At 46.0% G+C, this 12173-nt stretch overlaps 1 protein-coding gene across 10 annotated transcripts in view; it reads right to left on the bottom strand.

Annotated features, from left to right (window-relative positions):
- RHBDL3 (rhomboid like 3) overlaps positions 1-12173 on the bottom strand; it is a 48736-nt gene that overhangs the window by 20663 nt on the left and 15900 nt on the right. For 3 of the 10 annotated variants that reach the window (XM_021414786.1, XM_021414788.1, XM_021414789.1), the window contains one exon: positions 7311-7394. The exons of 5 other annotated variants lie outside the window; for them this stretch is intronic. In XM_021414786.1, the coding sequence (XP_021270461.1) occupies positions 7311-7394 (84 nt within the window). Of the gene's footprint in view, positions 1-1883; positions 2370-4336; positions 4547-7310; positions 7395-12173 lie in introns of those variants that run through there. 2 more of the 10 variants (XM_021414791.1, XM_021414792.1) reach the window with 2 other exon arrangements.

Consider the following 12173-nt stretch of genomic DNA (forward strand, 5'->3'; position numbering starts at 1 on the left):
GTTCCTGACAATCCTCACTCTTTCCTAACAGAACAAAAGCTGAGCAGGCGCCAGGCCTTCAGTCAGACGCAGCAGAGTAGAGGCTGCCTTGGCAAGGGAGCAGTGAGCAGAGGGATGTGGCAGAGGATGCAGGCTGCCAGCAGCAGGGCTGGCACCGCTCTGCCATCAGCAGAACAGCTACAGCACAGTGTCCTCGAGTACAGGCAGCTTGTTTAGAAGCTGCAGCACCACATGTGAGGACCTGGAGGACCTGGCTCCTGCTCCTGGCCTAAGCCAAGTACTTTCCTCCCACTGCTCCTGGTGACTGCCACCACTGGCTGCTTTGTGGAGAAGGAGCTGCCTAAACGGAGCAAGGGAGATCACAGGCGTTTGCTGGAACAAGCTATTCTGTCAGTGCAGCAGAAGCTGCTGGGGGAAGTGGATTACACAAAACAAGACGAACGAAGCGACCAGCGGGCAGTCAGAGCTGGGTGCTCGCCATCTGCAAAGGGCTGTTCCATCCTTGTGAGGTGGCCTTCCTGACAGCTGGCACCCAGAGCCAAAGGTGGATTTCAGCTGTTTACTGTTAAACAAGGGCTTCATATTAATCCCTGGGCAAGTTTGGCTCCCCTACTCCAGTCACCCCAATTTAATGCTTTGAATTAAACTGAATCTTAAAACCAACCCAAATATTAGGGCTTCTCTACGTGGCTCAGCTCTGACACTTTCTGGCTCTTGCTGGGAAGTCCCAGACAGATGAATTTTGCAGTGCCTAATCCCAGAGGCAAATAAAGGAAATAAAGTATTGTTAGCATACTACCTGAGATGACCTTTCTCAAGGGGAATTGCAGAAGCAGAGATGGCTCATTCAGTGAATGGATCTAACACCTGCTATCCCAAGGATGGTTCTGTTTTCATCCTTGTTTCCAGAAAACATTTGGCCCAACCAGAGCTTTACTTAACCATAACAGTTTAACTATATCTGGACATTCAGAATGTATCTTGTCTAGGACAAAACCTTTTGCTCTTTGAAGGCTTAAATACCTCCCAGCTTGAGGGCCGGCGTCAGTGACCAAAGAGTGGGAATCTCCCCCGTGCTGCGTGCTCACTGCTTGACTTTGTAGAAAGACCAATGGCCGCAGCAGTGGGAAACACTGATATTCCTTCAAAGGTCAAAAGGGATACAAGAGCTGAAGCATGCAGGCTCTGGAAGCACAGAAAACTACTCAGATCACAAACCACTTTTCCCAGACTTTGTTCTGCTTTAAAGCATGCTGAAAAGAAACGTTTTGTAACCAAGAAGAGAGATTACACAAGCACTTCCGAGCTCGAAACCAGCCCACAAGGACACAGGGGTCTGCTGCTTCTCCCCCGAAGCAGTGTCAGAAGGTACTGCCACCATGTTAGGCAGCATGTTTCCCTCTTTCACATTACTACGCATAATTTTCATTTTGGCTAAAGTTATTGATAACAATTAGAAATAAGTTTGAATTAAAACTGTGGATCAGAGCAGTATGGAAGAGCAATAGGTGAACAGTAAATAAGTGGCATCTGAACTAAAAATGTCTGCCTCAGAACAGGACTGGAACACAGCTCCCATCAGCAACCTGGAACAGAATGTTTTGCTGCAAACCCCAGCTGCAAGGGAATTCTCTTATTTTCAAGTATTTTTTTTCTATCGAATAAAATAAAGGCACTTTAAACTCATCTGTCACCACAGCACTCAAAACCCATCCCAACACTGCAAACCACCTCAAACCCTGTTTCTGATATCACAGCTAGCCACAGAAATTGAGGAGCTGAGCCAGTCCTGCAGAACAAGCCTCTACACGAGCAACAAAAGCAACCTGTGACAGTGTACATGCAACACTTGGGTCCATCAATTAAAAAATGAGGCAACTGACCTTCGCTAAGCGCTTCATGTACTTATCCATGATGATCCACTTGTCCCACAAGCTCAGTCGAGTACCTTTGTCTCACAGAGAGGCTGGATGATGACTGGCAGCCAGCATGGCTGCCCTGAGCCCCGGCCCCACAAGGCTGAACCTCCCAGCACCAAGTCAGCCCAGGGGCTTCCTTAAGCTTGGTTCTTTCTGCCTCTGCCCATGTACTTGGGCAGACAAGTGCAACGTAACCACTGCAGGACTGAGGAAGGCCGACTGCCCCCCCCTCCACCCTTAAACAATGGGACACTAACGGCAATTTCATGCAAGGTTTCCTCCACATTTCAATGACAATCATTCTTAACTCCCTTGATCCTCAACCAGGCTCTTAAGCAAAAATGTAAATAAGTTAATGACTGTAGCAGCCATCTGACCCAAGATCTTAATTCCCTGGCCCAAAACAAGCTGGGTCTTTTGTTTGTTTGTTTTCCTATTTCTTATTTTAAAGCAAATACTCCATAAAAGTAAGGACACCACTGCCAGACAAAAATAAGAGGAAGGGGCTCAAAGCCTGATAGAAATAGGAAACCAGATTAGGAAAGAAAATAATCTCACATTGTTCCTCCTCTTTAATTAAAGACACATCAGCCACGGCTGAGTGAGCAAGTAGGGTGGAGGCTGATGCTGCAGACAGACAATGGGTGTCTTGGGAAAAGGCAGGCACTTCACACAGCACAGCCAGCTGCTTCTCTCCTCCGTGGCAAACAGCCCTCTGGGGCATCAGAGCAGCTGGAGAGTCAACAGCTGAACCGGGCACAATGTGAGGGTCCTTGGCTGGGTTTGGAATTGCAGATCTGACCCAGGAGCAGAGAATTTCCTACCAACCATGGTTTCCCACATTGAGGGGCTTTGTCTTGGCATGGAGAGAATATATCACTCCAATCATAAGTTTTCTTCACGATGGGCAAGGCTCCAAGAAATTTATCTAATTCAGATGTTAGCTGGGGATTGAATCACTCCCTTCAAAATTGAATTGTTCCATGGCTCAGCAGTGCCTTCCCTTGTGGAAGAGACTGGCCTGGCTGTCAGGCCTCCTGGCACTGACCCCAGCTCTACTCTGCACTAGGAGGCAGGTTCTGAAAATAAACTGCCCTGAGTATTAGCTGCTTCTCTTGTGATACAGAAATGGTAACTGCTGCTTTATCTTCCACCACAAAGGAGCTGCCAATAGAAGGCCTGCTTCTTGCTCACATGTAGGCCACTTCCCATGACTGGCACTAGAAAGGGGAGCCAACTGTGTGTTAAATCTCTCATCTCCAAGGGGTTCAGAAACAACTCTGAGTTTTCTTGGCTTTGAACTCAAGACCATTAGGCAGCACAGTCTCCACAATCTAGAGGTGCTAACATGCATTGGAAACTCACAGACTATCTCCAGCCTCAAGGGCTGTGCTGTAGTTAAAGCAAGAGTCTCCAAGCCAACACACAGAAGTGACAGACTCCAAGTCCAGGCTGTGAAAAGACATCTGGGACTGGCATCGAAGATCTCCTCAAGATAAGTTATATATATTACCAGAGCCCATTCTCTATCTTTCCACAGTCTCTAGAGTCATGCTGGGAGCTTTTCACCATTGAGAGTCACCAAATCTGAGTCTCATGAACACGTGTGGCAAAACATGAGTGCTGGCTTCAGTGATGTACACTCTCTTCCCTTGTTAATGAATTCAACCACCACTGCTCAGTCAACATGAAGTGATTATGGGCTGTCCAGCTGTACTTTCAACACACGCTAGATTGCTTTGACCTGAGGTGAACTTGAGGGCCGGAAACATCACCCAGCTCTCAAAAGCCAGATTATATTTAAGCACAGAGGAAATACCCTCACTAACTCACCAGGCAGGGTCCCTAGACATCACTCACTCCATAGGAAAGCTGCTGTAACAGAGCAAAATACTTTCCAGCATCTGCAGTTTTTGCAGAGCAGACAGCCCATCACTTCAATTTGTGTAACTGTTTCTGTGTGCGGCACATGGCAAAGTGGATATGGAGGGAGCTGGTCTAAGATTCCCTTTTCTTTGAAGATTCAGAAATGCACCAATGTTCAGTTGTCAAGCAAACAGGAAAGGTTTTGGGACCAGGTTTGATCCTTGGTATTGCAGACTTCTGGAGCGAGCCAACAAGTCTCTCAGAATGCCTTGACTTCCCCATCTGGCAGGCAAAAATAATGTAGCTGTGCCTGCATGACCCAGCACAGTGAGTGCTGCGCAGTAGTTATAGAGCATGACAGGATGATAACTACAACAGCAAAGCACAATTAGCAAGCTACAAGGCCAAGCAGCACAGGGAGAACATGAACGTAGATGGCCTTCTGCCAAGGTTTCAAATAGAGAAACTAATCAGCATTTCCAAAATCAAAGCCAGTGACAACAGGCACAAGGGCCCATCAGCCAGACACCACAAAGAGCTCCTGCCCTTACCTCTTTGACTCCGTAGAATTTTAGATCCTGGTCCAAGCAACTACAGTTATACAACAGACCAAGCAAAACCTGCATTCAGAGACACCAGGAAATCCTTTCCCTGCTGGGAAAGCCTATCATGCTCAGCCAAGTACCCAAAATCCATGTTTCTACCACCAAGAACATTTTTAAATGCAGCTCTCTCCCTTCTCCTTCCTCCGTCTGCGGGTTTCTTGCTGCAAGTCCTCCTGAGACACAGAGAGGAGAGTGCCAAATGCACTCACAGGTCCTGCTGAATCAGCTTCCAGTCTCCTGCTGCCTCGATGACCCACCACTCTGAGCAATCCCGCTGCCGTGCTCCAGATCAGCCTCCTGGCAGAACACTCGCAGGAATCAGCCTCCAGTCTCAGCTGGGAAATTACACAGTCTTCAAGCCACCCGGAACTAAATTATTCAAAATATGCCACTGCGCTGGCTTTGAAACCAAAGCCACACCCTAGAAAGAAGCCAGGGTAAACAGAAGCTCCATTATCAGCAACACTGACGAGGAAGAAGATGCAGCACTGAAAGTGAGGGAGATAATTACATGATTAATGAGATGGCATGGATGGCAGGAGATGCCCTCCATTCTACCACAAGACTTCATGCAGAAAGATGTGTTTATAGACTGGGCCTTCTCCAGTTCAGCTTCTTCCTCTTCTATTATTTATGTAAGTGCATTAAGACTAATGGAAAGAAGCTGAGGCACTCTAAAACAATTTTATTTATTTAGGTGGAAATATGATTTTTAATCCTGATCCAGGACTGGTCATATTGCACATTTTGCTGAATAGACATCCTCAATAGATGCAACAGGCCAGGCAAGCAGGGCAGCTTACAGCCCAGTCTTGAAAGTCATAAATCTTACATCCAGTCCAGCCCTGGTGCTGACTATCTGGACAACCACAGGCCAGATCTCCACATAGCTTTGTCTCTTTGCATGCTTTGCTGGTCTAGGTCTAATATTTCCAACAGCAACAAACAACCCAAATACAGATGTTTAGAAGAAAGAAGCAGAGAAGATACAGGTAACAACCATAATTAGAGAGCTAGCATAACTGAGAGAACGGAAGTCATGTTCCTCAGCAATAGAAAATTTAAAGTGACTCCCCCCCCCCAGTCCCAGAACTGCAACGACTGAAAACAAAGGAGAAAACAAAGCAGGAAGACCAGACCGAAAATGAAGTTTAGGATGTGGCAATAGTTCTCTTATTCATGCATCGTTCTTGCAACACTGGGAAGTGGGAAGAGAGTCGGCAAAAAAAGTCTTCTCACCTGCAAGTGTAATTAGAGAGAAATCTTCCTCACACAGACCCACTGGGGATTAATTAGCCCACCAAGTGGGATCAACTTCCAGCAGAGCATCCTCACGGAGCATGCTGCAGACTGCTGCACGTCGGACGGTCACAGAAAAGGGAGTGCACAGACACAAAAGGAGGACTGGGGAAGGGGCAGGAGGAGAGGGCAGCCCAGGAGGGCTGAGAGGAAGCCCAGATGAATGGAGAAAGGCAGGCAGGGATGTGAATGAGCAAAAAGGTGATGAATGGTAAAGAAGGCATGGAAGTTTTACGCGGGGCAGAGAGCAAAGACAGGCCTGAATGGGGAAGGGTGAAAGATGCTGCTTGAATGGAAGGGGGAAGAGGGAGGAGAAATGAGGCAGAGAGAGAGCAGAGTGGCACACACACAGTGAAACACTGCAAATAGAATAGCTTCCCACACAGACTTGACAAGGCCTTAAAGAGAGGGAGACAAGTAACACAGCATGAACTTTAATCCAGGAGCAGAAAAGCTGCCTGGAGCAGACAGCATTACCGCCGTCTACTCCTACATAATCCCTCCACCATCAGACACCTTCTTGCTCCCAGTCAACAGATTCTCATGAACCCAGTGCAACTCAAACAGCAGCCACCAAAGGCCAGACGGCCCCCGTCAAAAGGAGTTGTAGCAAAACTGAGCCAGTGACATGGAAATAGCTGGTGGGATAAAGCAGTAAGATAATTACAAGGATCAACACAACAGATGCAAGTGTAACACTATCCAACTACATACAGTTTGCATGTGTGACATAGAAGCACTGCTTATCATCTGTGTTGTCCGCAGAACTTCCCACCAATTTCTAACACCAGGACAATTTTTTCAAAACAAAACTTTTCCAAGTAAAACTTGGAGATTTCAGTCATGCCAAGACTTTCCTGTGAATCTGCCTTAGCTTTCAACACTGATCATTTAGAGGAAACTCCCTCAAACTCTATAAGGCCAAGATACTGGGCAATAACATTTTCAAAATTTTTCATTCGAAAATTGCCTTTTGTGTTTAGGTAATGTGAACTCAGGGCAGAGGCCTAATTCACCCAAGGATGCGGGAGACTTAAACTACTAATACAGATGAGATGAATTGCCCGTGCTCCAGCCACCTCCATGAAGCATTCCTACTGTCACCTAGTAATAGACTAGTAAAAATTGAAAATTGCCAGATACTCATGGGAGAATATTTAAGTAGGGTTTAAAGCAGACAAAAAGTAAAATCATGCCCAGGAACTGCACTAAGGTTGATGACATCCACAGACAAGATGAGATGTCCAAGTGAGTGTTGGAAACAGCAGGGACATGAGACTGACCTGTGCTTGCACAGGAATGAACACACAAGCACAGAGCAGTGTGAGAGGGACAGCGAGGGTGTGCAGAGAGGTTGCTCTGACAAGCTGGCAAGCTTGAACATTGCAACTCCACAGGACAGTTGAGCCCACGAAGAACCGTAATTGCAAATAGAGGAGTGTCTTAGTTTTCTATCCACTAGCCTGGGTACTAGCACATCACATTACACATAGCACTAGGCAGGAGGGTGAGAAAATATGAATAATTCTCAATTCAATTAAAGGAATGTGAGCTGCACAGCTGCTGCGGTTCAAGCAAGCTCTAACAGCACTAGCCATTGCTTTGGGTCAAAAGATCATACCATTTCAGCCTGCTTCCTGATTTGTACTCCATCCCAGCTGCCTTCCTCTCCCTTTAGTGCCTGCCTGCAGGAACGGCTAGCTCTCTGGAAGAAATCCAAACACAAGCAGGAGAGGTTACACGTGCTGTGGGAAATGACAACACAAGGCAGTTCACTACTTAGTCTAGAAGCATTCAAGCAGGGTCAACATCTACTAAAAATAAATACATACGTACGTAAATACTATGAAGGAGAAGGATTTCTTAGATGGGACAGCCAGCACCTCAGGCATGCTTGAGGTTGCTTGGATCCACATCTCTGGGAAGCTGCAGCTGTTACCTCTGAATCAGACTTGTGCTGCCAGCAGCTGGTGACTGACAAGTCATCCCCTTCCAGAAAGGGCTGCTGCAGCATCCATGAAGGAAGGGACCAAACTTGCCCCCTTCCCAGCCCACATCCAGACAGAATTCTAGCTCATTCCTGCTCCCCAGATCTAAGCGTCCCCTATCAGACAGCCAAGGCAAAACCACTACCACAGGCTGGTCAATCTTCTTAGGCAAAAGGACTCAGGATAATTAGGACTGTTGAAATGAGTCCCTGACAACGTTGGTCTTTGCATAAGTCAACAGCAAATACAGACTGAGCTGCTTTCTAAGAGTGCGGGGCGAGAGAGGGCTGAGCAGAGGGACAGTGGTGATAAGGAAGCAAGTTCTGTCTAAAAGCAGTGATGCTCTCGGGGAAAGGAAGCAGGCAGATACTGCAAATAAAATCATTGACTGGAAGTCTCAAAAATATTCAGGGAAGCGTAGCCACTACAACAGATCCATGGAGCTGTCTCCCCACCTTACAACCTTCGTTCCACAAGCAGAGAAATTTTCATAGCATTTACCCAGCAAAGGACCTCAGTCCACAGAATTCAGGCATCCCAGAAAAGCTTCCACAGAGCCAGATCTGGACATAGCACAAACACCTCACCCAGAGCATCCACACACCCAGCCCTGCAATGACTGCTCTGCCTCTGGGTTATCTCAGCACTCTTCAGCCCCATGAATCTCATATATGCGCTCTATTCTTGTTGTAGCCTTCCAGGGCCCGTGTAGCAGCCATGGAAGAAATCTAAACAAAAAGTCATCACCCCCTGAAATCCTGTCATACAAATAAGACTCTTCCCACCCATTGCCACAAGGACTGAATGGAGAGGGACTGAACCCCCCCCCCCGCCCCTGCTTGGTGGTCCTTTTGTTCCGTGACCTTCTCCCGCACAAACACAACCCCACAACAATCAGACAGGGAACATAATGCGGCAGCACCGGCTTTCCCAGCCCTTCAAGACAAGCTGAGGAGGGAAGGGAGGGAGAGTTGGGGAAAGCCGAAAGGACATGGGGACGAAGAACGGATGGGATGGGCAATGAAATAACAAGTGGTGCTACAATTCCTACTTGCACAGTTCCACGAGCCAGAATAAGAATGCCTTTAATGAAAGAAATAAAAGAAACGCTATCTCAAAGAGCTTAAATTGGCAGGGGAATGCAAGCCAGTGGGATTTTCACATAATAATAATAATTCAAAAATATTTCTAAACCCTGTGTATAACTTTTGACATTTCCTCCAAGAAGCCCTAAAAATTGAGCCCCTTGCTGCAAACTCTGCTGGTTTTACTCATCTGTCTTTGAGATTTAAGTTTACAGACGTATTAGCCATAAGGTTTTACTTTAAACTGATAGAAGAGATATGATTTATTTATTTATTTATTTATTACTTTTTGCAAGAACTCTCGCTGCTGAGAACACCAACACACATGGAAACCCTTCCTGGCACAAGAGCTTGAAAGTACAGAAAGTTTCTGCCAGTTCATCCTAATTATGGAAAAAAAGTCATCACAATTGGAAGCAAGGAGTAAACGTGCCTTCAGGCCCCACAGTGTCCTTGCAAGGAAAGAGATTCAATTTGGTTAACGGTAGGACACACTGTTTCCCTCTTTGGGAAAGGGCAGCAAGAGATTCCAAGGTCTTGTTAGGGGCAGATCAGAAAACTAATACGGCAAGAGGAAAACTCCTATCTTCAGAAATGCCAGTGGATTCTCCCCAGTATCTTGTGCGTGTAAAGGAAAAGCAGACTCCGCAGGAAAGCAAACCAAATAAAGCAAAAAGAAATATAATCTCATAGGGCCTGGATCCACAGTGAGCTTAGCGGGGCCTTTAGCCGTGCTTCAGGGCACTGGAAATACAGACTAAGTACTTTTAGAAGCGCAGGAGCCTGTGCTTTCAGAAATCCTGGCAGCCAAGGTGGTAACGGAAAGCAAGCAAAGCTTCAGGAAAGCACTTGTGTGATTTACAGACATACTGGCCCCTAGGGAGCATGTTACAGTAAGAAATGACATCTCAACTACTGCCCATGCCCCACGGTGCTGTTATCATTACCCACATCCTTGTTCAAAGCACTGCAATTGCACAGTAGAAAACCACTCAATGACCCAGGTATGACAACACTTCCATGGGGTGGTGCAGCTGAAGTAAAGAGAGTGAGTCTTGTAGAGCCACACAGCTGCTGGGAGCACAAGGCCACATCTGAGCAGCTGGCCCCAGTGAGGGGAGTGGAGCTGCAACCAGCTCTTGCCTGTGACCTGACATGAACTGGAGAAACTGGAAGAGCAGCAGCAATGAGCCTGCACACAATTGGCAAACTTCCCACAGCAAGGAGACTGCCTCTCATCAATCCACTCCAGCCTTAATCCTCTGCGGGAGCGTCCCACCAGCACCATGCTAAGAGGCAATCTTTCAAGGCAGATGTTAACAATTAACGATAGCAAAGATGAGGGATGAGAGGACAGATGGAAAACAAATACAACCAGGTTCTGCTCATCACAGTAAAAGTCTTGGAGGAGCTGGACAGGAGACATACGGGCAAGATTTTTAGTGCTGTTCAGCCCCACAGTCACCACTACATACAGACACTCACAGGACAGTAAATACACTGCACCTACAGCGACAGATGTGAGGCAGTGACAGTCGGTCTCACTATTTCTTCTCAATTGAGAGGAAGTAGATGTGGCCCAGCTGTAAAGCTGCTCTGGGATCTGCATTACTTCTGTCCCACACAGGATGAGGACAAACCTGCTACTGGTTCGAGATCTGAACTGTGAGTCTGGGTATTTCCCCATCAGAGAAGGAAAAACTGTGCTTTTCATTCAGCTCTTCCTACGTACAGACATTTCAGCAGAAGCCATCCTCAAAAATAGGGTTACTCAGGCAGTAGCAGAACTTCAGCAGTTACCGCGTAAAGTACCAGAGCCACCAACCCATAGCAGCCTGCAAATCCCTGCTGCCCCCACCCCAGCTTGGTACTTCGCAAATTAAACTAAACCATAGAATCCTCAGGGAAAAAGGAATATCCAAGCTTGAATGATCTTTCTCCTTGGCACAACTCTACAGCTCATATCACAACATTCTCTCTGTATATTTGCTGCTTCCATTCCTCACCCAAGTTTGCATTAAGTGACAAAGAGCTGAAATGTTTGTGTCTCAGAGCTCAAGTGAGAAGCAACAATGACTTCAGAGTGCTGCCTCTTAACATTACCGCCACCTCACGTGTTGAAAAATGAAATTTATCACATAAACACTTTCCCAGGAGGGGTGTATGCTGTGTTTGCTTTCATAAAGTCCTCAAAAGAAAACAAATATTTCCATGTCTTCAAAAGAAGAACTGTAAAGTCTAAATCAGGAAAAGCCCTTACCCTTCTGAAATTAGTAATGAAATTAGCATGGAGCCCAAAGGAAGCAAAGGAGCAGCCCTTCAGAGGGGCCAGGATTTTATCTCATGTTTAAAAGCCCACAGTGGCAGATCTGCACTTGATTTAAAGACCAGCGGAATCCTTTTAGTCATGTACATCCCTCCATGGAAGCCTAATAATGAAAATGCATCTAGTAAAACTTGGTTTTTCCTGAAGAACAGTTTATGAACAAATCTCCGATCACTTATTTCTATGGACACAGGGTATTTGAACTGCAATGCTTTGTTTTCAAATATCATTGAGTTTCACATTTTCACAGCTACTTTGGAATAACATTTGATACCCAAACAGTGTAAGTGATACTCACAAAATCGGCACCCTTCTATAACCATATGGGCTCTATCTTTATTGCTTTTGTAGCAAATATAGCCTGAGCCACTGAATTCAAACGAGATATTCAGGCAACTTAAAAATTCAAGGAAGCCATTGCCATGCAACATTAAATGCATTCATTTCTATGAGCATCAAATTCCACCTATTAATGGATCAGCCATCCTTTGCAGCTCCCAATTTACATATCCAGCCTGCAAGCTGCTGAGGGGCCACTGGACATGAAATACATTAATACATTAAAACTGAAAGAAGGAAACTAATGCCCATCGTAATTCAACTTAATGGTCACATTTTCTTTACATGAAGCACCACAAAGTCCATGTCTTACAAACACACACCGCAGGAAGGCACCCCAGATGTACTGAGGGACTGAACACTCTATTCAGGGACTGTAACTGCAATACATGCAGTGTTCACAACTGAAATGAGTTCAAGTCTCATACAAGGAGGGAACATCCTATATTCACCAGGTCACTAAAACTTACGCTATTTCATGCTATGGAAGACAGTTTATCTGGACATACTTTACAACCCTAGATAAATTTTCAGCCTTTTTGCCAAACCAGACATTAAATACTATCATCCTTAACGTAACAGCCCTTTTGATCTTGTAACAGCCAAAGTAGTTCTGGTACATCTATTCTTTGTCGTGGAACAGAACAGTGATCTGATATCACACCTACAACTCACTTTTTTTTGTGCACAGCTACATGGAAACAGATGAAAGAGAGCTTCTCAGCAGCATGCGCACCTTCTATCGT

This window comes from Numida meleagris, chromosome 17 (genome assembly GCF_002078875.1).
Source record: "Numida meleagris isolate 19003 breed g44 Domestic line chromosome 17, NumMel1.0, whole genome shotgun sequence".
NCBI classification, from domain to species: domain Eukaryota; kingdom Metazoa; phylum Chordata; class Aves; order Galliformes; family Numididae; genus Numida; species Numida meleagris.